This window comes from Corvus moneduloides, chromosome 6, assembly GCF_009650955.1.
Source record: "Corvus moneduloides isolate bCorMon1 chromosome 6, bCorMon1.pri, whole genome shotgun sequence".
Taxonomy (NCBI): Eukaryota; Metazoa; Chordata; class Aves; order Passeriformes; family Corvidae; genus Corvus; species Corvus moneduloides.
The window spans coordinates 36,865,648-36,893,418 of record NC_045481.1 but is presented as its reverse complement, the minus strand read 5'-3'; the positions used below and the strand labels follow the sequence as shown (position 1 = coordinate 36,893,418).

At 40.0% G+C, this 27,771-nt stretch overlaps 1 protein-coding gene across 3 annotated transcripts; it reads right to left on the bottom strand.

Moving 5' to 3' along the window:
- Positions 1-393: 393 nt before the first annotated feature.
- PLA2G4F (phospholipase A2 group IVF) lies at positions 394-27,661 on the bottom strand. Of its 3 annotated transcripts, XM_032112749.1 has the most exons (20): positions 25,002-27,659; positions 20,609-20,681; positions 19,173-19,309; positions 17,751-17,879; positions 16,269-16,309; positions 15,641-15,683; positions 14,403-14,469; positions 13,945-14,114; positions 12,145-12,258; positions 11,598-11,635; positions 10,532-10,667; positions 9,688-9,824; positions 8,488-8,710; positions 7,823-7,937; positions 6,499-6,636; positions 5,917-6,024; positions 4,848-5,042; positions 4,347-4,513; positions 3,109-3,295; positions 394-1,884 (listed from the first exon to the last, which is right to left on the bottom strand). In XM_032112749.1, exons 1-20 carry the CDS (start codon positions 25,110-25,112, stop codon positions 1,655-1,657), a joined length of 2,559 nt encoding a protein of 852 aa, XP_031968640.1. In that variant the 5' UTR covers positions 25,113-27,659; the 3' UTR covers positions 394-1,654. The 3 variants fall into 3 exon arrangements, with proteins under 3 accessions (XP_031968640.1, XP_031968643.1, XP_031968641.1); XM_032112750.1 differs by lacking the exon at positions 394-1,884 and having other exon boundaries at positions 3,209-3,295; positions 4,347-4,523; positions 25,002-27,661; XM_032112752.1 differs by lacking the exons at positions 17,751-17,879; positions 19,173-19,309; positions 20,609-20,681; positions 25,002-27,659 and adding an exon at positions 17,106-17,276.
- Positions 27,662-27,771: the final 110 nt, after the last annotated feature.

Here is a 27,771-nt window from a genome sequence, read left to right as displayed (position 1 = left end):
TTCACTCAGTCCACCTTAAAACCCAAAGGTTTTTATAAACTCTTTTAAAAATTATTCTACTGTAGGGACAGTTAAAGCAAGGTGATTGTGATTCCAGTGTGAGTCAATTGAATTTACCAGCACAACTCCCAACTCTTAACTAAGATTGCAAAAACCACAGTTCTTGACCTTGAAAACTTTGTCACTTTTATCAGTTTAAATGGGTTTTCCACATTTTTAAGATTCTTTAGGAAGTAACTGGTATTATCTTGCTCATCCTCCCCTTGATTGGGTGGTCTGCAGTAAACAGTAAATAATGAGGTTTTCTTTCTTGGCTCAGCCCCTGATTTTCACCCACAAGCTATCAACACAGTTGCCTCTGACAAGTGTACTTAGGAAAAACTGTGAAGAGCATGTGAGCAAAACTAATATTTATTAAAAGAGGAACACATAAAAAAATGTATAAAGAATCATACCAGTCTATAAGCCCTTACATCATTTCATAAGGCAAGCCTCCTGTCCTCAGTTTTAAATACAGAATTGGTACATTCAGCTCGATGTAAAAGCCATAAAAGTAACAGTGCTTGCTTGCCACTGTTCTGCATTACATATTTTCCAACTGCATAATTCAGTACTTTCCTGTGGGCTTTATGCAAGGTAAGGTGAATCCCATCCCACAGCACAGCAGCATCTGACATTACTTTATTAATTCACATTCATAAGGTGTGTCTACCTTGACTGTTGACGTTTCTAAATTACATAGACACAAAAATTCCTTCAGCAAAGGTCTGGGTGAATTACAAGCTGAAGTGTAAGGAAAAAATATCTAACTCAAACCCTCCAAAGGAGCCTTCCTTCCTCTTACACAGAAAGACGAAGATGCAACTTATGGCATTTTCATCATCTCATGATGATCAAACTGTAGGAAGTAGTAACAAAATCCCACAATGTGTTTCTATTGTCAAATATAAAAACCATTTATTTTTATTTATTTATTGATTCAAAACCAAATTGTTTACCAAAATAAGCTACTCAGTATTGAATTTCTGGGAGACTAAAAGCCACTAAAATCCTTGAGAAGGGTAGGAAGGAAACTGAAACCGTGAATGGCAAAATGGAAAGCAGGTAATGACTGTTCAGTCCTGAAAGTATATGGGCATCAGCCAGTAGCAACTTGAAAGCAAAAGGAGACATTTTCTCTCTCAGTGTGTAATTTTTATCTGTGGAGTTCTGTATAAGATTATGTGAATCATAAAGGTTCGTGAGGTTCAAAAGCAAGAGATAAAAGTACAGAAGGAATCTGTTTCCTTGAACACCAACACACCTCCGACAAAAAGAAGTGCATCACTCAGTAAAGTCTGGAAGATTATTCTCCCGATGCTTGAGCAGTTTGAATAGACCTCCCAAATCATCTGGAATCAGCCACTGTCACTTGAGATACTGAGCTAGGTAATTCCTCACTCTTCCCCACATGAGGAAGCAACATCCATGTAGTACTGTACATCCCTTGAGTTTTCATCAGAGCACATAAGCTGGAAGGAGTTTTCAGTGTCAGCAGGTGTGCTACTCCCTCTCCAAGAGGACAGTTTCCAGCTACTCACTTTCAGTGTTCTGTCTTGAATCTCACGGCTTTTGTACACTGCTGCCTCTCTGGATCCTCAACCCTAGAAACTGCTCATGCATTTGTCTTATTGATGACTTTCTTCAACTTCCTCCTTTGCAGAGCCAAGTTTAGGGTTTTGAGGAGAGTGTCCTTGTTGTTCAGAATGTTGTAGCGATTCACTTCCACTAATCTGCTGAAATCATAAGGCTCAAAGGTGAAATTTAGTGTACGGTAAGGGGAATCTTTTGACTCAATGATGAAGTCACCAAAGGATTTCTCTTCTTCTGACTCACGTTCAACTCCTGCAGCAAGAAAGAAAGAAAAAAAAAATCACAAAAACCTTCTGCTGTGGTAGAATGATTTTAGTTGAATTCTGCTAGGAGGATATCACAGATAATTCTGTTGAAACTTAACTTTTCCTCCAAAGCTCCTCCTCAGATATTTCAGCTCCTTCCAAAATATTTTCAGGCTGAAGTCAAGATATTATCACCCTTTCCATTTCCACCAAAATACAGTACTAAAATACATTTTCGTTGTGATAAATTGTTTAGTTCATCTGCAATTATTATGCTCAAAATAGGAAATATAAAGCTCAATTCTTCTTGGAAGTGCTATTCTACACTGAAATAAAGTCACACCTTGAGTTCAACTGATCTTAGCAGCACCCTGCCACTTAAATACCAGTCTCGAAAGATCAACATTAAAGTAGTTTACTACAAACACTTTTGCTTGTTGCTGCTATAGAAATAGCAGTCTTGAGTCACATTCAAGCCTAGCTCACTGAAACACTTTATTGTCAATGAGGAAATGCAGCCAGGGCCAGGCAATCACTACAGTATTAACACAGATAACATGAACAGCATGCCTCACATCCCCCTCCACCAGTCCTGCATGTCCTTTTCTACCTATTACAAAGGTTTTGCTCAGGATGCTGTTTCCTCCCCACACGGAAGAAAAAGGACATTGATTTTTGCCTGTGTCTTCTTAAAGGTCTCCCTGTTGCTTGATAGACTGAGGGGGGTCTTAAAGTCTATTTTAATCACATTAAATGAAGCAAGGATCATTTATCAGTTATCTCATACTACAAGGGCACAGGCCACTTAACACTGAGTTACATGATCTGACACATATTGGTCCCCAACACGTCACTGCTTAGTGGTTTATTCATATTCAAAAAACAAATTATCTTCTTATTTGATTAATAGTCTTTTCCCATATATTCAGAGTAATCAGAAGTAACAGAATCAGGTATCAGGGCAGAAAGGTTCAGAAAGAACCAAAATTTAGACTAATTCTGATTCTTCCAGACTTTGGATAGCAGGGGGTGGGGAGGAGGGGCCAGGTTTGTGAGCCTCTTCTCTCATCCTGTGCTTCAAAAAACTAGTGGAAACTGATTCTGCCTTAAATGTAAATAAAAACTTAATAATTACAGAGTAATATTAAGAAGAATGAAAAGAGGACCTCACTGAATTTTCCATCAGCACACACAATTGTTAGAAGAATGCTTTAAAATGCAGCCTTCTTACCTGGAGCTTTGTACTTCTGGAAGGTGTCATTCACCAGTGGGAAATGCAGTACAATAGGAGCCCTTGGATTATCATCATCCACAAACATGTAACACTCTTTTGGCTCCTTTTCATCTTCCTCACTAAATTTGATTTTCGGAAAAGGAATTTCCTGCTCCTCACAGTATTTCTGAGTCAGCTCTAAAACCTTTTATCAGGAAAAAAGATAATGGCAGTAGAACACCAGCAACACTTCTAAGATCATCTAACTACAATCCTCAAAGGGAAAGAGACTTTCAAAAAAAAAAAAAAAAAAGACAGAAACTCAGCTTCGAATCAGCAGAAACAATTTCTCTGGGTGGTAATAAAGAAGAATGAAGAGCAGAACTGCAACAAACATCAACAGACTGCAGCTGAAATTTTTTATCCTTTCCTACTCTAAACCTACTCACCTTGACATTTTTGCACTTAAAAATGAACACTTGTATATACAGAATATAACTTGTTTGCATGAAGAAAATCACCAATAGCCACTCTTTCTTTAGAAGTATATATCAGTAACAATGTAACAATGATCTTATGGGCCAAACAAATCCTCTTATTTTATTTAGCAATCTGTTTAGGCTTCTGAAAATTCTTGAATCTTCTTACAGTTGTCAACTTTCTATTTTCTCATGACCTTCACAGGAAAAAGCATAGCAAAGTAACATTTGAAATGTCTTTTCATAGGAAGACAGGCCAAGAGAGGTGGGGGGCTGTTCAGCCTGGAGAAGAGAAGGCAGAAAGGAGACCTTACAATGCCTTCCAGTACTAAGAGAGGCTTACAAGAGCTGGAGAGTGACTTTTCACAAGGGCATGTAGTGATAGGACAAGGGGGAAATATACTTAAGCTGAAGGAGGGTAGGTTTAGTTTAGATATTAGGAAGAAATTCTTCACTGTGAGGTGGTGAGGCACTGGAACAGGTTGCCCAGAGAAGTTGTGGACTCCCCATCCCTGGAAGTGTTCAAGGCCAGGGTGGAAAGGGCTTTAAGCAAACTGGTCCAGTGGAAGGCGTCCCTGCCCATGGCAGGAGAGTTGGAATGAGATGGTCCTTATGTCCTTTCCAACCCAAACCATTCTGTGATTCCATGAAAGACAAGGATTTATTTTCATTCATTTCTCCATTAGTGTCTGTATTCAACTTCAACTGATCTGCTGCCATTGTGAACATGATTCTGTGCTTTTATGTTCAGTCATAATGCTGAGCTACATCTCTCACCTCAAATGGAGCTTCCCAGGAAAAATTGAATGACAAGATAACATCCACATCCCTCTCTGGCTGAAGTACCAAAGGAAAGGGAGAGTTGATAGAAAAGCCACCATCCACTAAATACAAGCTCTCTTCCATGGGAGTCAGCTGGTTGGGAAATGCATCCAGGTGAGTACCTGTAAGACACTCCAAGGTACACAAGTAACTATATTGATTCATTACACATGTCTTTGTAGAAGAAATAAACAAAGCTCCTATTAGTGGTATAAGAAGAAAAAAGACACTCCAACATGCCCCTTCATCTGAGACAGACCTGGAAAGCCTGATGATGATCTTGCCTTAAATGACAGAACAAATACAGTGCATCTAAGTTCTTTGCTATGGTGTAGGAAGGGATATATTCCCTGGCTTCAGCAGAACTAAGTCAAGCTCCCTTATGTTCCATGACATTGGGATATTACATAGTGTGTTAATATTCTGTGATAGTCAGATACATATAGACTCATTTACCTCTCCAAGTCATGAATTTCTTGATGTTAACATAATCTTTATGAAGATACAATCCCTTCATGAAGTTGAAGGTCTCTCCACATGTGACCCGGGACTTGAAGAAATCCTGAAAAATTTGTAGCAAGGGGCCCCCAGGTATAACCAAGCGAGTCTTCAGTCGTGCTGGGTCTCGGAAATGGAATCTTCGGCAGTCATCTGCAGAAGTCACACAAGGATGCAGAACATACACAAAATGCCATCTCCAACATTTCAATCAGATCTTTCTACAATATTTAGACAGTTGTCCTAAGGCTGAATTTGTCCTCTAATAAGGGTATTGTAATGAAATTTAAATGAGCTGCATATTCCATAGCTGGGAGATTTAGCAGCCCTATTTAACAGGAAGAGCATTACTCATGAAGCATTGCCCATATTAATTTCAAACCCACACAAAGAAACACTTGCTACCAAGTGACAACCACTTCTGTCACATAAGACATCAGTCAACCACACACAATAGCATTTATATTACACAAAACCAAAAAGGGTGGGGTGTGGTGGGGGAACGAGGGCTGGAAAGGCAGAGGGGAAAAAAATATCTCTTCTTCCACTATTTACAGTAAGGCCGTAACTACGCACATGAACAAGTCTCAGCCTCTAATCTCTTCCTTTTCACTGCAACGAACAAATGGAGATCAATTCATAAACATACAACCATCTTATCCAATATTACAAAAAGCAGGGGGAAACTGAAAGCTTAGCAATCCAGCTTCTATTCCTCCTCAGGATTACGATGCCTGCACTTCAATGTGTTTAAGACAGCTCCCAGAACAGCCCAAATTTATAGACGAAGTCAGATACAAATTCTTTTTAAAAGAAGGAAGACAAGTGTACTAAAGAAACATAGTTTCTTTCTTCACTATAAGTGTGATCAAAGGGAATAACACACAGTAAAAGAGATGTGTCCCAATCCACCCTTTGTGCTAATCTTGAAAACTACATACAGCACATTTTTGCATCATATTATTTGTGATCATTACAAAATCAGCAATCTTTTGAAAAATCCAACTATTTTCATGGATGTTCTTACCTACAACTTTGATAACATCTTTGAAAGAATCTAGAAAGCTCAGTCCTATACCAACCACCTTCAGGCAGATATCATCCAAGCTTGCAGCAAAGGCACTGCCCCACATTCCTGCAGGGGAAATGTGGAAGAATTTAACACTCAAAACACTTTTCATGGTGTAACCAAAAGGCCTATAATTCAGCTGCCATTTTCCATGGGAGAGGGCTGCCATTTGATCCCTACTATTCTAACAGTTTGAGTTAAAATCTTGGCATTAATCACATGACAAATTATGATGTTACAATATAATGCAGAAATTTTTCCAAGAGAAAAGCATAGAAAATACAGCAAGAGAACAGGAAGACCGACAGCAGACATTTCTGACAGGCAGCTATAATAGAGTCATCTTGCAGACTCAGGACATCAGACTGTAACACTATGAACCAACACCTAAAGCTCTGGAGAAAGATTTGACATATTTCACTTCTTCGAGTTCTTTTGGAAGGGAAAAAAGACATGGACTTGCGTTCATAAGTCCCCAAAGCAGCAAAGTTCCTTTCCATCTCCTTAAATGATAATTTAATCATTACCATAAGATCATACCTTGTAGAAAACAAATCCTGGGCTCTGGATGTTTCTGGACAAGCCGTCCCATGAAGAACTCACTGTCAAAATCCTCTGTTCGAACAAAAGCTCCATATTTGCGAAATCCAACTTCATAGGGAGTGAACTCACACCATTCTAAGAACAAGCCAACAGGATATTTACTCATCTCAGAGAAAACATGAGTGAAAATATTTACCTGATATCTGTTCGCACAAGGGAGACAGAAGCAACTCTCCCTCCACTTTTCACAATCACTATGGATTTCCCTGCCCCTCTTCTCTAGCCTCTATGTACATACGATTAACAAAAACTCTCATGAAGGCTTTAATCCATCTTGCTCCATCTTGACTTTGTTACTACAGAAATAACCTGCCTATTTTACTTTTACTTTAAACCATTTTGATGGCTCCCTTTTCCATCCAAAGTGGAAGCTACATTATTTTTCTCAGCTTTTCTTTGCACTACCTACCATCTCCCAGAAACTCCTACAGTACTGACTTGAAAACTCCATTGACCCACTGTGTCAGACTTCATTGTCTGCTTATCAAAGTGTCCCCTCATGCTTGAAAGATTTCCACAGAGAGCTGATAAAGAAGGGTCATCCAGTCCAACTCCTGGGCCTACACAGATCAACCTGACAAAACACGGCATGTGTCTGCTAGCATTATCCAAATGCTTCTTGAACTCTGGCAGGTTGGATCAAATTGAATTCACTGCCATACACACACACTCCTCCAGAATAAAACAAACAAACAAATCCCATACTGGTACACAGATGGACACAAGCATTTGTGTTCCTGTCTCACTCATCTATCCCCACTTGTTGCATCATGTTTAAAGTTTCAATGAAGGACTGGTCTTCATATTTTTACAGTAAGAACTCAGGCCACTAAAACATACAATTTTGATGATGCATACTACAAGGTGGCCAATCCATCACTTTACACAAATCCTACACAAATATTATGTCTGAGACTAGAGAAGAAAGTGGTTTCCTTACCACCAAGGACTCTAATTCCTTGATTCAGACAGAGACACATGTAATACAGGAATCTTCTCAGCTCCTGAAAATTTCAGGCAGTTTCTAGAAAAAAATGGAGTGGCCAACAGTTCTGAATCTCATTTCTCCATTTTAGCCACAGTGAAGACATTTGCTATCAGAATGATAATACTCTGCCAATCAGTCTCCTATTGCCTCTTGCAGTACCAACTGCTGCTTGAGCTGTATCTCCTGTTATCATCTGCTCACTACCCAAGGAACTGGATAGATGAAAGAAATTTATGGACTTTAGCAAACAAAGACAAATTTCCATGTCCATACCTGCAAAGTCACCACCGCTCATATTAGGTCTCACATTGACAGCTGCATAGATAGGATAAGGGTTCTGAGCCCATTTCACTGCTTCCTGCTGATCAGACAGCTTTGATGGATCTTCCTGGACACAAGCAAAGAAGGAGGAGCACACTTAAGTAAGCTCTGTACCCATACTTTAACAATTGGGAGCTGTTGCTTAGCATTTCTGATTAACAACACTACTAATTCAAAGTCCCTTTTCCCCTCCACTGTCCAGGCATATGCTTAGATTTGTCCAAAATATTTCTGCAGATGCATATTTAGAATGTCTAATGTTATTAAGAAACTAGTTACCCCTCTAATTTCCAATCTTAATTACATAGAAAATACTGCACAGTAACTTCATTCTGCAAAACCAACATCATTCTGTCAGGTTTAACCTGCCCAGTACAAAAGCTATTAATTTAATAAGAATCTTTCCAAATAAACTCTGCATTTTTCTATAACACTGATCCACATGAATTAAAAATTCTTTACTGAAGAAGATACTATGTTTATTCCACAGCACTCCTTGTACCAAAACAGCTCGCAAAGGTGGAGAGTATTTGGTTTCTTGACTCTAAACACCTGTGTGGGTAGATTCCCACTTGAAAGAGAAGCAGCAGTAAACATTGAAACATGAACTCTTTTACCTTCTGTTGTAGGAAATATTCCACAATAAGGCCCCACAAATCTGTAAAGGAAACCTTCCGTCCACTGATCTCCATCGCATTCAGCTCCTTAAAATAGTATTTCAGTCGTTCTGGGGAAAATGCCCCTGCTTTGCTGCTGGACACAGTACTCTGAGCTCTTCTGATTGCATCTCGAAGGTCTTTCTGTGACCAGTCAGGGTCTTGATACAATGTCGATAAACACCTGAAAATGCTTTTATTAGTGTCATCAGTAATAAAGACCTTTGCGTAAACAATAATTTTAGCTAGTTATAATTACTGCTGCAGCACTTGAGAAGTCTAGCTAAAAGAAGAGTAAAGAATTCATAAATAAAGGATCTCTGAACTCTAAAATGTGCTGAAAACCCTGACACCTACAGGACATCTTCATCCTGATTGCTAACCTCCCTTCCAAGGATGTTCCAGGAAGCCATGCCAGCTATGGTAGCACCCATGAACCAGTTCATAAACATATGTTAACTCCAGAACATAACAACCATGATAGGCTGGCTGATGGCAAGGGTGCAGCATGCAGCAGTAGAGGTCATAGCCTTCATCAGAACACAGGTCTGATTGAAGGAGAAGCTAGTTTGGACCATTGACTATCCATACAAACAGATGCCTACATTTCTTTGGAAGGGTCTCTGAATCAAAAGGGGTGGAAGAATTAGGCACAGAGGGGTTAATTTAACAAACAAAGCTCTGGAAGGAAGGATTACACTGTCAGGTTGCACAACTCCTCTATGAAATTGTTTCACAAAAACAAGGGATGACTTCATCACAAACTCCAAGAACCGAGCGGCTGAAACATTCTAGCCACATCTAATATTTCAGCACATTGCTCCAGTCCACCAAAGGACAAGACAGTGCTATGCCTCTCTTCAGCCACTTACACCATTTTGAAAGGTGAGGCCATAGTGGCCTGCATGGACATGCTTCCAGTGACTTGCACCACCTCAGTTATCTTCTCAGCAAGAGTAGGAGAATGAGGAAGGCTCTTTTAGTGCTCTGAAGTAATACACAGAAGTTTCATTCGTGTAATATGTGCTAATATTCAATTGTCAGACTTGCACAAGCAGCAGATTCATAAATTTAGCCAGTAGCTGTATGGGTTGGACACGAATCTCTTAGACTGCTCAGGATCACCTCTAAGTTTCTGAATCAACACTGCATGTAGCTTACCAAGTAGAGCCAGAAATCCCACACAGGTATATAGCAGCATCCAGAAGGCCCAGCTGCTGCAGCCCAGCTAGGCTGCCATAGAACGATGTCAGTGCTCTCATCCCACCTCCAGACCCCAGTACCGCTATGACGGGAACCTGCAGACACCAAACTCAGGAGTCACAACCACAGATTTCTGATTGCCAATAAATTACAGAACAAATCCAATTTCAGCCTCATTTGAATAAAAAAATCGAGATAAAAATCTCTACTTTTATTTACATTTCAATTTCAGGCTTGATTTCAAGCTGAACTTCTTTCTCTATTTTGTAATTGAAATATATTGCTTACTATAAAGCATAGAGGGGTCATCTTAGGGACAGTGGCTTACTGAAATTGTTATGTATATTATCACACATTTACTTTCATACAATACACATATAAGAGGCAATTATTCTTAAAACAGCAGCCAAATACCACCAAGCAAGATATCAGGCTATGGAGATATAAGTATCCTCAAATAAGCAATTAAGAATCTATTCCTGTGGTGTGAGTTTCATTTTAAACATTCTGAAACAGACTTTCCCATCACAAATCCAAGCCCAAGATACAAGAGTTCAAGTAAAGTACATAAGTTCTGAAATCTTAACATTTTGTGTTCCACAACACACATATCCCCCTCAAAATTTAAGAAATATAACAACATTTGAGATTCCAGAACTGAAATGTACCAGGGATGTATCTCACATTATAGTGAATGAAAACCATGTTTTCTGTTGGTTACAGGCAAGGATTCCTGCATTGCCTAATTATCAGCCAAGCGTAAAGGATGTTACCAATCTCGCCACAGCACTGTGCCCAATACCTCATCTTTTGGAGGGGATTCTTTTAAGCCAAGAGTCTTCCTCAGTGCCTCAGAAACTACTTTCTTCCTTTTGTCCAAAAATTCTCTCTCCTCCTTACAGAGATCAAAACCCAGACGTATATCAAGATCCCAAGTGCTGAAATAGAAGTTAAGAAAAAACACCTTGAAATTTTGGAGGATTTGTAATCAGCATGGAAAAGCAATTTTTATGAACACACAGTCTACGTGCTGATCTGAATTGGATCAAACTCTCAGGTGAAATTTTAGTGTATACACCAGTTATTTTGTACAACAGCTTTTGGAATTAAAAATTAAAATTCTCCATATTGTATTTCTCCTTTAATGTTTAAATTCAAAGCTTCTGTCAAACAGTACTCAGATTAAGCTTCAGGAATTTCACAAAGGAAGAAAAGACTCTCAGTGAAGAAGACTGTATGAGGAGCAACTGAAATCACTGGATCGACATGAACAGTGAAATGAGGGGCAGAACATTTTAAAACAGAAGTTTCTGAACTCAAGAGGCAGAAGGGAGCAACTGAATACCAATTAACTTCTTACGAGTTTGCAAAACAGGAGTAGGATCTTCAGTTGATGACTGGATACCAAATGACCCTATCAACTTACAAGCCAACTGCTTGGTTTTCCGTAATTTTTCCTTTTTACTCCTTTCTTGCACCCTTTATCTATTTTGTAGTTCAAGCTCTTCACACACAGAGATGTCCTTTCCTATCTGTCAGTACACCACTGCACATATTCTGGGAAATATCTGTGCCTGACAAAACTACTTAATATTTACACCAACAGCTATTTTACATTTAAGTATTAGGAACACAAAATTTGTACAGATCTCAGCAGGATTGACACCAGTCCATTAGACAGTATCTGCAGAGTGAAGAGTCACAGCCTTCAGAAGAAAAATAATCAAAGATATTTTTCTTTAATCTATCCCAAGAGATCAATGGAGTGAACAGACCTTCCCAGAACAGCAAGGAGAGTCACTCAGTTCCTTTACTATGAGAATAAAGGCCTTCCCTGATTTTCAAAGGACTTTGGGGTTCCCACTCACCTCTCTTCAATTTTCAAACTCATATCCAAACTTTTTCCCTGTGAAAAGAGAGAACACATCTTGCAATTGATAGCAATTACACAGGTGGAACTACGAAATGGAGGTTATGACATCAACAGAGTCACCATTTACTATCCAGAACAGCACCTCACCCACAAAACTACATCTCTGGAACACCTTTCCCTTGCACCTATTTCAGACATTTTTATTGGTCTCCGCAGAAAGCAAAAATATACTCAGAGAGCAGTGTGAAAATTATTTCTTCGATAAGTGTCCTGCTTTTTCCCTCCTCTGATATTTTTCTTTCACACCCTGAAAAGGCTTTTTGCTTTGGCAAGTGATGAACTTTATACTTTGTTTTGCAAGACCCAACCATGAAAACATATTTGGAAGAATTTCACTGGGTAATCTCATTACTTCATTCTACACATCCAAGAAAACAGCACTCCTGAGAATCACATGTTGCCTAACTTTCCAGACACCTAAAGGCAATGGAGGAAAAGGTTATCTCATGCATGTTAAAGCAAGAGCAAAATATTGACATTACCTCTCCCAAAGGAACGATTCTATCAACTTTTTCTCCAATAGGAAGGGAATTAACTGGTACAGTCCCCAGTCCCAGAACCGTAGTATGCTTTTCAATATCAGGGTTCATGCCATCCTAACAAAAAACAAAATCTTATTTGAGATTCACAGAAAAAAGTGAAAGTTATGACTTCAATGTGTCAAAACAGCAAGCAATTCTTAATATCACTATAGCTAAATCTTTATGAAAAGTCCAAGGCTTTTCAAGGGCATCCTGCTTTCTGCTTGACAGGTCTTTGCAGGGGTATTTCTTCCATTCAAACAGTTTCTTTGTTGTTTTTGTTGTTTGGGTTGGTTTAGTTTTAGGGGGGTTTTATTTGTTTGTTGTTATTGGGTTTTTTTAATATACCTGTCTGTCACAACCAAAAAACCTTCAAGTACAAAATTTCCCCCACGAATAGTTGTGTTCTGGCAAGCATCAGAAAACTCACAAACAAACTTGTGTTCCGTCTTCAAAGCAAGATTTGGGAAAGATACCAAAAAAGGCAACATTATTAGACATACATAAAAAACACCACAAAATAGGAAATAAGATATCTCCTCAGGGACATGTGGTAGCATGTAATTTTAAAAAATCTTCAAAAGCAGAGCAAATTAAAGTTTGCCAGGAAATATTTGAGTTTTCTGTCATGTAGCAAGTGGCAAGATCTCTTAATATAGAGCTGTGTGCAGACTCCTAAATGTAAAGAGGCATACTGAAAACCCCTCCTGTCAGAGGGTCACACTCAAGCCTACAGAGCCTCCAGATGTGCTGGAGCCCCCATACGAAGCACAGGGCTCAGTCCTCGGGAGGACACTGCACCTTAGAGAAAAAATGGGCTGTCACCCTTCTCACACCACAAACTGAAGTCAAACCAGGAACTACCCACAGGTGTCTTCAGACCAATAACTGCTGTCCTGAGTCCAACGTCCCTCTAAGCTCACTCTCCCCCTCCTAACTTGCATAACATGCATTTAGGTGCAGGGCAAGCAACATTACCACGTTCTTGGCACTCTCCTACATCTGATAAGAGAGAAAAGGTCAGACTGAAGACTTCTGTGCTCTATGCCACCTGTTGAAGGAGTATGTTCTCCTAGTTACCAGGGTGGTTTGGCTGAGGTTCACCACATGGGGCAATCCCCATGGTTGACTTCTACAGTGTTTTTGCTTGCCTGGCTCTGAGTTTTTCACCACTCAAGTCCAGGTCTCTCTCTTCTGCTCATGTTTGCTGCCTAATGAACCCCCTGGCAAAGCTATTCTTCCATATCCTTCTTTGTGTCCTCTTCTCCACAGTTGCCTCTAGAGTAGTCAAGATCACCATGTGCAATCATGTTACCCAACTGTTGTGGGGATAAAAAATGTCATAGAATAAAGAGTTTCCTTGCTCTCATTTTTGGAGAACGAATATTCAGTCACTACACGGGTACCTGGAGAAACTGCTAAGAAACAGACAAAGCTAAATAAACCTCTGCAAGTGGCAACTGATCTACAAGTTTCTAATAGAAAAGACTTCCTCTAGAGTGTCTAAAAAGATGAAAGTTGTCTTCATGTAGCAAGCATGTGCAGAGTCAGATTTTTTTAATCCCTGAGTTTGAACAGGTGTTAAAATTTTGGGGAGGGCATACTCTTAAGGTAATTTCACCTCCTTACACAATGTCAAAGATCCAATGCACAGTCTGACATTTTTAAAACAAACAAACGAAAAATAGTAGCGTGTAAAAAACAATGAGAGAGAAAAACTTATCTCTCTGTAAACTTTGTGGAATCAGCATGGATGCTTACCTGTAGGACAGATATGGTTTGCTCCAGCTCCACTTGCAGTTCTGGACACATTTCTTTATCCACATGAAAGACAAAGGAGGTTCCATAATCCTTCTCATTGTCTGGTGTCCAAGGAATAGACAACTGCTTTTGATATGCCCCTGGGACAGACACCTTGACCTCACAGCATCCTGCACATTACAAAAAGATGTTTAGGAGCCATTTTTTGAAAATCACATACTTATTAAGTGTAGCTGAGACTATGAAAACACAAGCAAAAACTTTATTGTGTGGTACCCAGTAGAAAATACCCAATATTATTAATTATTGAAAAGTAAAAGCAAAATTACTTTAAAAGTCAATACTGCAGTCAGTAAGTTAAAATGCACTGTATAGACAGATAATCAAGTCTCCCCTCTCTCTCAAGGAACAAACATGTTGAAGAGTAGTGCTGACTTAAACTCTCCAAGCAGCCCTACCTTGCTGTTTCTCTTTTGTGTTTTCCTCTTTGTTGACAGTGCCTTGCAGTGTCAAGCAAGGATGAACCTGTGAAAAAAAGAAACCAGCTCTGGTTATACAATTTTTAGTTCACTTCTTTGTTGAAGTTTAATTCATCTGCTATATTAGTTGTAGGTTTACAGCTGCAAGCTGTTCAAAAAAACATTAAGCATTGTTTTGTTATTTCAAATAAAGACCGAGTTTTGTTTCAGTAGGACAGGATTATTTGCTCTTGTTCCAAAATAAAAACCACACTTTCTGTTCAGGTACTGGGGTTTTTTTATACAGGCAGTACTTCGTAGTTACAAGTTACCACCTGGGGTTTTTCTGGCTTTTTAATTTTTAATGTATGCATGAGTTCCTATTCAGAATCTGTTCAGATCCAAGGAAGTACTTCATAAATTTCTGTCCCACCTTGTCTATGTCCTCATGAAATTTAGTCTCTTACACCATTGAGCCATCAGCTTACCCTCTAGGACAGTAGATGAGATATTTAATGGGCCACAATTCCCCTAAAAGATAAGAAACTACTCCACTGCTTGAATATAAGACTGATTTGCTAAGGGAAATTGGAACACAAAAGCTTCCTTCCTATGAAATAGTTTTCAGAACTGTGTTGTTAAAGGCCACCAATTTTTCAGGAGAAAAAAAAGTTGAAACTCTACATTTCAACCATTATCCTTTTCTTCTTACAAAAAAACATTACTCCAGTCCCTTTTCTTTCAAGGGAGAAAAGAGGCCATAACACCTGTATTTTTAATGTATAACACACTGATTTTCTTAGACTGATTAATAGAAAAGAACAGGGAGTAATCCCCTACTTAATAATGGCATTGATAAAAGCTTAGAAATAATATGTGTTAAAACAAGAAGAGGGACTCTGCCTGGCCAGGGTCTAAGCTAGAAAACACAGTACAATCTTCAAGACTCACTTGTCTCCTAAAGACATTTTTTACAATTTTTATAGCAGCCTTACTGGGAAAAAACAAACAAACAAACAAAAACCTCAAAAAAAAAACCCTTCACCTTTCTGTAAGTTGGTATCAAGTTTAAAAACGAAGGAAGATTTTTATACCAACAAATTTTAAAAAAGAGAGAGGCAGATCCTGGAGAGAATACGAGCTATTTGGAAGTAGGATTGTCCTTTTCCTCTTGCTACCAAAAACTTATCTTCAGGAGTAAATCACAACACACATGATTCTGGCTTCCATGTACTCACCACAAGGACTCCGTTGGTCAGTACCTCTGTAGGGGCATCTGAGCTGTGAAAGCAAGAGATTTATTGTAAGTGATGACTGGTTATAATTTTGCTTCATCCTACTTCACAGACTAATTGGCTGAATAAGCAGTGGGGTGAAAAGGTCCTCAGTGTGGGAGATCCAGACAATCACCAAGTATATTTCCCTTCACAAAATAATGGGGGCTGGGAAAAATTGAAGAAAAAAATTGATCTGCAAATATAAGCATGTGCTGTAAGATCTCCCTATCTCAGTTATTTTGATAACCTAGAGAAAAACTGAACTTAGATAGACTATCAGATTGATAAAGTATTCATTTGTGTATTTTGCAAGGTCAACTGAAAACTTTCCCCTCCTGAATAACTAATCCATAAAGTGTTCACTTACTTCCCATGAAGTCCAGCAAAATTTTATTTCTTTTTTGGTACCCCAAAAATTTTGGCATCTGGAGCATTAAGGATACTTTTGGTCAGCCATTAGTGAATCAACTCAAACACCACAGAGAACTATAAAGCATTAGCCTTTTTATGGGCTGTCCCTGCACAGAAAATGCAACTGACAACATATCTGCAGAGCACAAGCTCATTCAGCTCTTCAGGTAAGACTCACCATTTCTCCAAGTAAAACTCTACATCCAGCTCTTCATTAGCCTTTGAAAATAAAAGTTGGACATTGGTGACCCTTGATCCTGAATATATGAGACATTTTTCCAAGAGATTAAGCTTTTCTCCTGTTACATAGTTATAGTAACTTTCTGTTAAAATAACTGGGTTTGTCCCTTTTATAAAAGCTCCAGCTAAAATTTGAAATGGTTAAATTTAGCCTTTTGTTTTTGTTATTTAAACACCCCTCTCCCTCTGGACACGTCCTATATGACCAGACACACCTATATTTGAAGACACAAGCACACAGAAGTGAGAGTTTGCTCTCAGATCCATTACTCTGCTAATGAGAGAAAAAATCCTCCTCTGGCTCAAGAACCACTGCAGCACCATCTCTGCAAACAGCTTCTGCGTGAGGCTTTGGGCTTCCTCCCATTTCCTATTTCAGCAGCTTGCACTCTTAGCTCCTTGTTGTCTTTGTCCTCTACAGACTTTGCTCCAGCCAAAGTCTTTTCTCCTCCCATAGCATACAGCAAATATTTGATATCAGACCTAACACAGCTTTTAAAATAACAAAGTAGAAGCCAATGTGGGTTATTTTCTTCATTGAAGTTGAAATTTTCACTCCCTTAACTACAGATCAAGATGACTTAAGCATTCAGCAAATGGACAGAGTTAGTGGGAACAAGGGAGTTACTAAGCCTCTTTCCATGATCATAGATCATTTGGAGTGCCTGTAGCACTGCCCAACACCTCCTTGTGAACTGCACCCCAGTTAGTCTGCTACTGACCACACCAACAGTGCTCAACCCCAGTTTCTCAAGAAAACACATCATTAGCTCACCTTTAACCCAGACCTACTGTAGCAATGTGTTTGTGGCATTACAAAATAGATCAGTCTGGTGATGTGGCTTTACCCATGTAAAACAGGCTGTCTTCTAAGTCCATAAACAGGTGCACAGGCTTGAGAGCAGCTGATACACACCAGTGTCATCCACATGAAGCAGAGGTTAAATGTACTAAACATAATCCAGACGAAAAAAGCTTCTCTCAGGCTTTTGACTTATTAGATATAGTGGTAACCTTTGCAGCAATAAACTTGGTTTTTGCAAACTGATGATGACAAACTAATAAGGCAGTACCCACAATGATTATGGACTGCAAATGCCTTTCATTTTAAAACCAGCTTATGTTCCTCTAAGTCTCATGAAAAACTAATCCCATTTAAAGATGTTTTAACATTTCTGAAAGACAGCAGTAATCTCAAATTTTATTTAGCTGGAGCATCCCAAAGACTGTGGAAAACACACACAAAGTTACTAAAGAACTTGGAAACACCTCAATTGACAGTAAAACAATATGTGCTGTCATCAGTCGTTGATTCATTTTTCCCTTCTGTCTTCTCCAACACAGGTAAATCAAACAGCAGGCACTGCCAGATTTGTGCAGTGATGAGCTGCAGCCACTCCCAGCTGAGCCAGGGACTCACCTCGGGGTTCAACCTGAAGGTGCGCAGCAGGGGCTGACCTAGCTTCATACCCCCCACGTCAAAGACGATAGAGGTGAGCTCATCACTCACAAGGACATCCTTATCATAGAGGGTCAACTCCAGAATGTTCTAAAAGCAAACAGAAACAAGAAGCCTAAGAGGAAGGGGCAGAAACACTGACAAACCTGGGTAGCTATATACAATAGACACTTTGTGCATTAATCAACACGCTTTCCTTTCCCAGTCCTGAGGAAAATCAAGTACTCTCAGCAGGGCTTACAGCATAGTTAAGCAAAAAATGCTCGTAGTTGACACCATTTAGCCAACGTATTTTCTCAGCTTCCCAGCTAGAGGGAGGCCCCAGCTGAACACGTGGCAGTATTCTCCACAAGCTCCACGCACAGATTCGCCTGAGGAAGCAATAGCAATTTCCACTCTTTCAGGATGACTCAGTCCAGGATGTTATAGGGACCAATTGCTTCCTGCTCAGCACTGTCTCAGAGCTGGTAAATTCAAGAGAAACTGAAATATACACAATGAGAGCATATGGCACCCAAATAAAGAGTCTTGCAGCAACTAGTTCTCAAGGAGACAAGACTGAACTTAGAATTGTGCTGGCAGTCTCCAGCAGTAACCAGGCTGAGGTCTCATGAGCCTGGAGGGAAAGAAAACGATCCCACACTCTGATGTTTAGCTTTCAATTTTCTTACCAGTCAAGTCAGCTACCATTTCACATTTGTCACCAACCAAAATGGTGACAAATGGTACTGGAGTACACCAAGTGTACTCCAGTGAGGGGGATATTTTCTTGTTAATAGACACCTTATTCCAAAGCCTGGGATGTTATTCAAAGCCATAGTGCCCCACTAAAACTGATCTCTTAAAGTACAGTTTCCTCCCCCCTACCATTAGTGTCTACTTTTAGAATGAATGATGACAATCATTAAAAATACTGTATTAGGTCCTACACAGATAGTAGCTGTACAGTCTCTATCCAAGAGTTTGAATTCGGTTTTCTCAATCATAGGAACTGATGGCAAAACTTGACTGAATGAACAAAGTGGCAGTGAGTAGAAAATTAGCTCCTGTGAAAGAAGCAGCAAACATGAAATAGAAACTTGCTTAATCAAGGAATTTCCTTGAACTCCACCAGGTAGTGCCATAACTTCCCTTTCCTGAGTTGCATCACAAGGACGTTTATGGAAAATTCCAGCTGCAATTTACATGAGAGTGCAGTTAACCACAGCAGTTTGTATCACTGGACATGCACAGTACAGCTTTTTGTACACTGAAGACAACTGACACCTTACAAGCAACACTAGTTTTGAGGGTAATAAAGAAGCCTTGGTTTTGAATGAAGTATCAAAAGGAAGCCAGTACAAAAACACAAGTAGTCCAGCCGGCTCCACAAAGTGCCCTTACCTTGACAGCACTATGGATCCTATACTGGAAAGTTTCATTCCATTCTGGGTTCTCAGAGTTGTCAACAACCTGAGTTCGGGAGACTCTGGGAGATGCAGTGGGCAGCTTTAGTTCCACATAGCAGTCTGCCTTGGACACTAGAGCAGAGAGTGAGAGACAGGCACCAGAAAAACTTCATTCAAACATACTCTTTCCCTCATTTTCTAGATCTCATTGCATCATAAAAAAGTGCAAATTTAAGGCTGGACTTCTAAAGCAAAATAATGAAGTAAATGTCTTTAAACAGAAGCAAATTGAGTATTAGGTGCCTATATTCCTTTTTTCTGGTTCATCCAAGTCATAAAGCCCTTAATAAAAAAGGATACTATTTAAAATGAGGAAGATCAACTTTAAAAAAAAAGATCACTGCTGATACCACGCCTATTGCTTCTTGTCCTACCACTGGGCACCACTGAAAGAGCCTAAGCCTACTAAAGTCCAACTTGACAACATCCACCACTCCTATACCCTTGGTTTATTCTGGCCAGGAGCCGGGCTGACTGTTTCCATTCCCTGAAAATAAATGGTTGTCCCAGAGTCCTTCTTTCTTCCATTTAGGGCCCCTTCAACAAAGCAAGTATGGGGACCATTCTTCACTCCAGCTGAACAGACAGGACATAGAAAAGAACCCTTCACAGCATAATTCTGGCCCTCAGCCTCTCAGGAGGGTTTTCTGCTCCCTGAACAGCTATTTGGCATTCCAAGTAGTTTGATGTTGGATGCCAGATATAAACTTAAGGCAGACTACCTTATTCGATTTAATCTGAAGTAATTTAATATAAATGACTTTCAAAGATCCAAATGCCTCCGACAGCCCTGAGATCTTTACACAGGTGTGTAACTGGAAGGGAATATATACCATACTATCAAAACCAGGAGGAGATAAAAAGTTTATCAGTCAACCACCTACTTCCTTTGGAGTCTGCAATGGCAAACAAATAGCAGGTACATGAAATAAAGCACTGCTACAACCGAGAAAATAAACATTTGAAAGCTGGAATTAAAGATTTCTACTTCCAGGTTCAGGAAGACTGTTCAGCAAGAGTCAGGGTGAAACTTGCCATAACCAGAAGGCTGAATCCAGAGAAAGGGATACAGAATGGGCCACAGTAGAACAGGTAAAGGAGCAGGGAAGCAAAACACTACCAGGACTTACTTGATTTTGTTCTGCAACTGCTTAATCTGCAGATTGGCCTCACATAAAGTTTTAAAATATATATAATATAATAGAATATATTCTTTATGTTATAGATATAATGCTTTACATGAGAAGCTTTTGTTGAGACATAAAGGCAGTGCAATGTGCATAGGGAAGAGGCTTCCCGCAATGCTCTCTGTGCTAGAGGTATGCATCGAGGAACCAACATGTTCTCATAATACCTTGAGTAAATACTTACACACATCTGTACCCTTGATGTTTCTGGCTCGGAGGACTTTTACTGTTAGGTTGTAGGAAGGGTGCTTTTCCCACTGAAAAGAGAGAAACAAGCTCAGCATTTAGTTCAACTGCAATGCCTGTTCTGCAACTACACTAGTATTAGACCAGAGAAACGGATCAGAACCAGCCAGCCCAAAATAAGATATTAATGAATCAATTTGGGAACACATGTGACACTTTCAGTGTCCTGGAAGACAACTAAAGGAGCCTAGAAGGAAACTCAATTCCCTTTCAGCAATGAAATGAGGGATGTATTACAGTAACTCCTCATGGACTTCAGAAAACAAGGTCCTTATTTAGGAATTCCTCTAATTATAGATCAGTTTTTAATTGCTTTGTTAGTATATTCTTGGTGAGCGAAAGTTGCTCAAATACATTCACGACAGCTAGTTTAAGAGTACTGGCCAAGGGCACAGTAATGCTTGAGTAAAAGCAGACGTGGCAAGAATCTTAACAGCAGGGTCTGAAGTCATAGAAGGCATAGGCTGATTACAATGAGAAAAAAACCCCAAAACAAAACAGTTTCTTGCCAAAACACTTTATGGCAGTTTGAGTAAGAAACGACAAAACTTAAATCCATTTTCATTCTGGACTGTTACTGGTATCAGCACTCTAAATATGCATGTCACTTTACCAGCATAGATAAAAATGTAATCCTTACTCCTGAAAGCTTCTGGGAGATTATTTTTGGAAAGTAATATTAGTATCTACATGCCAGGACTTGAAGTGGAAAAAAAAAGTCTGACTGGATCCTAGAATATCATGAAGGAGAAGTGGGGGGAGGGCAGGTGGCAAAAGAGAACAGCTTGAGGTGATTTAGTACAGAGACTGCAGAGACGTAATTGTATAAGGCTCAGGAACAGAATGGGATTCTGCCTCATCTTCATCCGTTATGACACAATCCTGGCCAGTTAAGAACTTTTCCTATTCTTAAATCACATTTTCAAAATGCTTTGCACGAATGGTCATTACTTCACATTCATAATTTCAACATGGCTGGCTTGAGACCAAAATTTAATTTTAGATATGCTAAGTATTCACTTACAATTAAACTCAACAGGATCTTCACTTACAACAAAATACTGTAGATTGAAAAATGATGCACTGGAAGAGGTTGCCCAGAGAAGCTGTGAATGTCCCATTCCTGGAAGTGTTCAAGGCCAGGCTGGATGGAGCTCTGAGAAACCTGGTCTAGTGGAAGGTGTCCCTGCCCGTGACAAGGGGGTTGGAACCAAATGACGTCCGAGGTCCCGTCCAACCCAAACCATTATTTAATTCTATTATTCTTGAAATATTATATAAAAAATGTAGGCACTGTATATCACTAACTGGGATCTCACAGAAACCAGTGAATCCTGAATTGTTAAACTCTTCTTGAATATTCCTTACCTGATAAATGCAATTATACTATGTTTCTTAAGCAGTCACATCCTTGGTGAGTTTTCCTTATTTTTCATCTCTTGGAGATACTTGCCAGCTTTTGCAAAACAGGCTTTGAACAACACGATAAAACCAAGGCATACATAGTATACTGAACATTTTTGTATTAAGCAAGCACCATTCACCCTGACCAACAAGCAAAGAGCAAAAACTACATGAGTCACCTAAGATAACTCACACGCAGATACCAATTAAATTTGTGCAAATAAAATCCAGTTATTACTAATCTTAAGGGCCACTTACTTGCAGAATTGACATATTGAAGATGCTCATTCCTTTATTTGTTTCTGTGAACAAGACATGCCTTCACATCGAATTTCACCATGAGTTCCACCCTTCAGATGCTAGTTTTTCCTCTTTAAATCTTCCTAATCACCTTTCTTTTATTTGATCCCTGACACTAGTTTCTCAGGCAAAGGCTGACCACCTTTCCACTTCATCAAGTGGATTACAGAGTGAATGGATTACAGAGAGAAATTCAAGATTGCGTATGTTATTCTCACCAGCTTCCTAAAGTTGCTGCAACTCTTCAATTTGTTGAGACATGAAGCTACTTAATCACACCCCCATGGCTGTGAAAGCAATCCTCACTCACATAGCCTTGCTATCACCTGGAAATCAGACACTATCAGCAGAGGGAGCACAGAGCACCATGAAGATAGCCTATCCCTCTTTTATTGCACACCATCTGTCAAAAATGTACTTACATGCTCAAAAAAAAAAAGTCCTTTCCAAATGTCTCTAACACCTTTGATTTGCAGCCAGTCATTACACAGATGAGGATACATTTTCCACACCCAGATCATAATTTAAGGGCATGTAACTCCACAGAAATTCCACTGTGCTCCCAAGCCTGTGCAATCGGTTATGCCAGAACCTTCTCTTACACCGTTTGCACTTATCTTTCAGCAAAGGCACAGCAAGGTCACAGCATGTTGCCAGGTGAGCCTGCAGAGTAATGAAGCATGGGAGTATCAGATATGCTCTATCTGAATGATCAGGGAAAAGGCAGGCAAGAAATGTGTATGGGAAGTGGACAAGGAATAATGATGACAGCTCTGCCTGTACCAGCATACATGACAGCACACCAATGTATGTGACTGATGCAAGCAACTAACTTCTGCCTTGCATTTTAATTATTTTTCAGAATCACTGCTTTTCCAGAGCTCAGGAGTGCATCTAAAGCAAAAAAAGAAAAGCCCCCTTTAAATTCTAAAATGAGGGTAACAAGGCTGAATTTTCACATACTTAATTTAGCAAACAGCTGTCTGTACCTTTCATCTAAACTGAAGATGCTGATGCAGCAGGAAGTGACGGTAAAACAACTCATTCCAGCTACAGGACCAAGTAGTCTTTACTTTCATATAGTCCAGGATACCTGCCTTTATACAGTGGCATGTAAGCGCTGGGATCCACTCCACAGCTCTCAGTGCATGCAGAGGACTCACCATAGGCCTGCCAGACTCATTACAAAAAAGTTGTCAAAGCAAATAAAAACATAACTTCTAAGACATATTTCGTGTTCGCAGCTACTGGGAAAATCAGGTAGTTCAAAGAAATGTCCATTTTACCAGTGGAGCACTTTCTCCCCATCTTGTTCCTGCTCCCAAAGAAACACTGCTGCCCATCCTTGTGGCCAAAGCACCACAAGTTTGCCTTTAAACCCCAAAGCAAACCCCCTGACTTTCCTAGGCACCCCTTACACTGTCCCTCCTCCCTCAGGAGTATGCATCTGCAATCATGAAAGGAGCCTAAGAACCATAGTCTTCTAGCAGGCAGGATTTACAGTTAGCCAGGAGATGAGCAGTGCCAGCAGCTCAGTAACACAACAGCAGTGGCAAACACCAGGCTCACTCTCAGTTTATTGTCATCTGCCTTTAGAAGCGAAACTGAGGCTAAACTGTAGAAAACTAGAGATCTGATCATGTTAAATTCACCTACAAAGCCAAAAGGCTGACCTGCTGCCCCACCCCTTGCTCAATTACTATCAGTTAGTCAATACAAAAATCTCTCCCTACAGCCAGCAAAATTTTTATAAGTTAATTATTTTTTTATTTAAATAGTGAGCACTTGAGGAAAAATATATCCAGTGGTTTACAGGTTAATGGAGGCTAGCACGAGTCTCTTCTAACCTGATCTCCCAAGTACTAAACAATAATATTAAAAAGTGAAAAAGATAATTTTTATCACACAGCAAGCAGAAGTGCAGAAAGGTATACAACCAGCAAGTTGTCTTGTGACAACTAATGGTCACCTCCGTTTTAAGTATTATATTGAGGGGTTAGCATGATAGGACACAACAAGGGTGATCGGCTCATAGATCGAATCTCCAGCCAAAGGCTCCTTCACAAACATTTAGCTTAAGACAAAATTGAGGTTATTGGCCCAATCATCTTATACAATGAAACGGTTTCACTCCAGGGACACACGTCAAAACCACTTTATCTGTTGTGGTTGCACTGCATTATGAATGGGAGCTGAAGCCATCATTAGTCTTTGTCTACTTGAGATCATTAATCTCTGTAGGACAAGATAGAAAAGAGAAAAGAAGGCAACTGTAATCAAGGATATTTTGCAAGAAAACACATAAGCATGATTTTGTCTCTACTGATGGAAAGTGCAGTATTCTGTTCTCTCCCCCCAAAAAAGTACTTGGCATTAGCGTCATTCTGCTCCCCAAAACCTAACGAAACACATACTGGCTCTGGATTTCCTCACGCAGACCCTAAATTTCATAAAAGCCTGAAATCTCTATTAACATTATCATTAACGGAAAAGTCCGGATAACAATAAATATTTTCATTCCTGCGCAATGCAGGACTGGTTTTCCCCACGTGCAGCAACAGGAAGGCACTCCCGAGCACATCAGCTAAGGAATGGCATCTCAAAGACAGCACCGCGAATTGCCTTACCCGCCAGTGATAGAACCCAGTCTCTTTCCTCTCCTTCCTTTGGAAAAGCACCGCCGCCAGGAAAGGCAGCACTCGGGGTGGAAATGGGCCCCGCAGCACCTCATGGAACATGGGAGAAACGTCCTGCCGTCTCTGCAGAAAATCTGACAGGGAAACCCAGAGAACAAGGAGAGTCCCGGGACGCCCGGCTGCGAAGCGCTGTTTGCCACAGGCTCATCTGAAGTTTTGCGCAGGACTGGGCTGTGCTCCAGCTGTGAGGAGCGGAGGTGTGGCCCACACTTGCCAAACAAGCCAGCTCAAAACCTCGCTGGCAGGTTTTTCCAATATTGCTACAAGATAAGGGCAGCGAAGCAGCACCAAACTGGGAAGCCCTGGGCAGGAGGAAGCAGTGCTTTGTGATCCAGCCGTGACATCAAAATCCTCAGTCCAGATTTTCTTGGAGAGTTCCAGCAACCTGATGTACAACTATGGCCATTTTAAACCCTTTCCAGAGCTTCAGCACAATCTACCAATATTTTTAAATAGAAAGAATCTGGCTTGAAGTAAAATCAAATTTGTCACTGACTGCAGCTGTTCAGAGTTTCAGGGAGGCCACAGCAGCAACACCACAGTTTGGTCTGCCACAAGATGCCTCAGGGAATATGAATTCCCCACTGTATCTCCCCTCTCTCTATGAGTGGCCTGCATAAGTCTCCCATTTTTCCTCGTTTACATGTAGTACAGTCTTGATTTTTCCACCAAAGGTTCTCAAAATATTGTACAAGAGACAGAACAGATTTTTTTAGGGGTCTATCATGCCTTAAAAAATAATTAAGTAGTGAAAGAAATAGTTTACTAGAAGTGATTAGCTTATTAGCAGCTGCTGACAGTTGTCCTGCTGGAGCCTTTTATCAAAGAGCCAAAATTTATGAACTGAAATTGCAGACCAAGTACCAAACTTTAGTGTTACAACAATTAAAGTGGCAGAAAATGTATGAAAGCCAGTAATGCAGCATGTCATTAGCTCCATGCAAACATGAGAATGTGACACATTCTCAGCAAGGTCCCATTCCTTAATCATTTCCTGTCATTAGTGTCAGTCACCAGACTAGAATTTAAGAAAATTAATAAAAGTATAAGCTTGGACATTTCAAACACAAACAAGTCAGCACTAGGTGGTGAATCCACAAAACGAAGAGTCAACATGGACAAAATGCAAACATAATGCCATTGTGAAACAGCCACCCACTGCCATGAAGCTCTCGTGTCCTACTAAATGGTGCAGCAGACCACTGGGCTGAAAAAGCAATTTCTTTGCTTTTCTACTTACCACTACACTAAAAGTGAAGGACTGCAGCACGCCTCCTATGAAGAAAGGCTGAGAGAGCTGGGACTGTTCACGCTGGGTAAGAGACGCCTCCAGGGAAACCTCACAGCAGCCTTCCACTAAAGTGGGCTTTTAAAGAGGGAGAGTGACTTTTTACACTAGTGGATAGTGATAGGACAAGGGGGGATGGTTTTAAAGAGAGTAGACTTAGATTAGGTGTCAGGAAAAAATTCTTTACTTAGGGCATGGTGAGGCACCAGAACAGGCTGCCTAGAACAGTTGTGGAAGCCTCATCTCTAGAAGTGATCAATGCCAGGTTGGGGCCCTGAGAACCTGATGCAGTGGGTGGCATCCCTGCCCATCACAGGGGGCTTAAATCCAGAATATCTTCAGGGTTCTTTTCAACCCAAACCACTCTATGACTATCATGTTAGGCTTTATTTATCTTCCAAAAAAATGCAGAACCAGAAGTGTTCTTTTTTTTACATTTAATCTAACACAGTTTGACTATAAATTACAAGGAAAATCTAGGTGGCCTCACAGTACAGTGAGAGCATGGAGAAATCACATTTATTCTAGTTTGTTACAGGCAGTGTATTAAGCCTCTGTTTTGTCTTGAGTGCCCAATTGCATATAAATTAAGCTTACCGGCCTTCTAACGCTCTCTCCTTTTCCAATGAAATCTCACTCAGCACAGGGATCTCATGTTTACAGAATTTCTCTCAAATTTCTCAAGAAAAACTGAAAGCTTTTTAGAACATATGCTTACAAATTGTTCCATAGTCAACAACAGATCACCCATTAGCGGTGTTTTTGTGCAGTTTTAGCCATCTACAGACACTGTTGTCAGCAAACTTAATATCCAAAGAAAAACTACTTGGTTTTGTTATCTCCCAGCAGACTAAGAAAACAAGCAAGCAAAATGGTACCAAAAGATGAAGAAAGCCTCCCACCGGGTAATTCTACTTCTGCTTGTATTAGCATGCCCACAGGGGTCAAGGTAGATGTGTATCTACAGTGCGGTTTGGTGTTTTTGTCAGAAAGCATGAAATGCCATCATCAACTATACTATGTATTATTTAAAATGTGTGCAGATATGACAAGGGACCCCTTTTTGTCCCATTAGCAGCACTAAGAGGAGAGCTGAAATGCAGTATGTAACTAGAAGAGATGAAAATTTGAATGGATGTAATCAAGGATAGGATTTGATTTGGGTTTGGGTTTTTTTTAAGTTTTCTCCAGAAATACCAATATACTTAGTTGTTCAATTTACTCATCAGTGACTTGGATGAAGGGGCAGAGGCCTCCTCAGCAAGTTTGCTGATGACACCAAGCTGGGAGGAGTGGCTGAGATTTCAGAGGGCTGTGTTGCCCTTCAGAAGGACCTCGACAGGTTGGAGAGATGGGCAGGGAAGAACTGTCTGAAATCCAGCAAAGGCAAATGCAGGGTCCTGCACCTGCGGA

What these genes read in the sequence shown, in the direction of transcription:
- PLA2G4F (XM_032112749.1), bottom strand. Translation starts at nt 25,112, where the DNA reads ATGTTCCATGAGGTGCTGCGGGGCCCATTTCCACCCCGAGTGCTGCCT. An exon ending in CATCAAGGGTACAGATGTGT is followed by an intron (nt 19,310 to 20,608) that starts GTAAGTATTTAC and finishes TCTCTGCTCTAG; the next exon opens with TGTCCAAGGCAGACTGCTAT. An exon ending in AAACCATATCTGTCCTACAG is followed by an intron (nt 12,259 to 13,944) that starts GTAAGCATCCAT and finishes GTTTTTTGTTAG; the next exon opens with GATGGCATGAACCCTGATAT.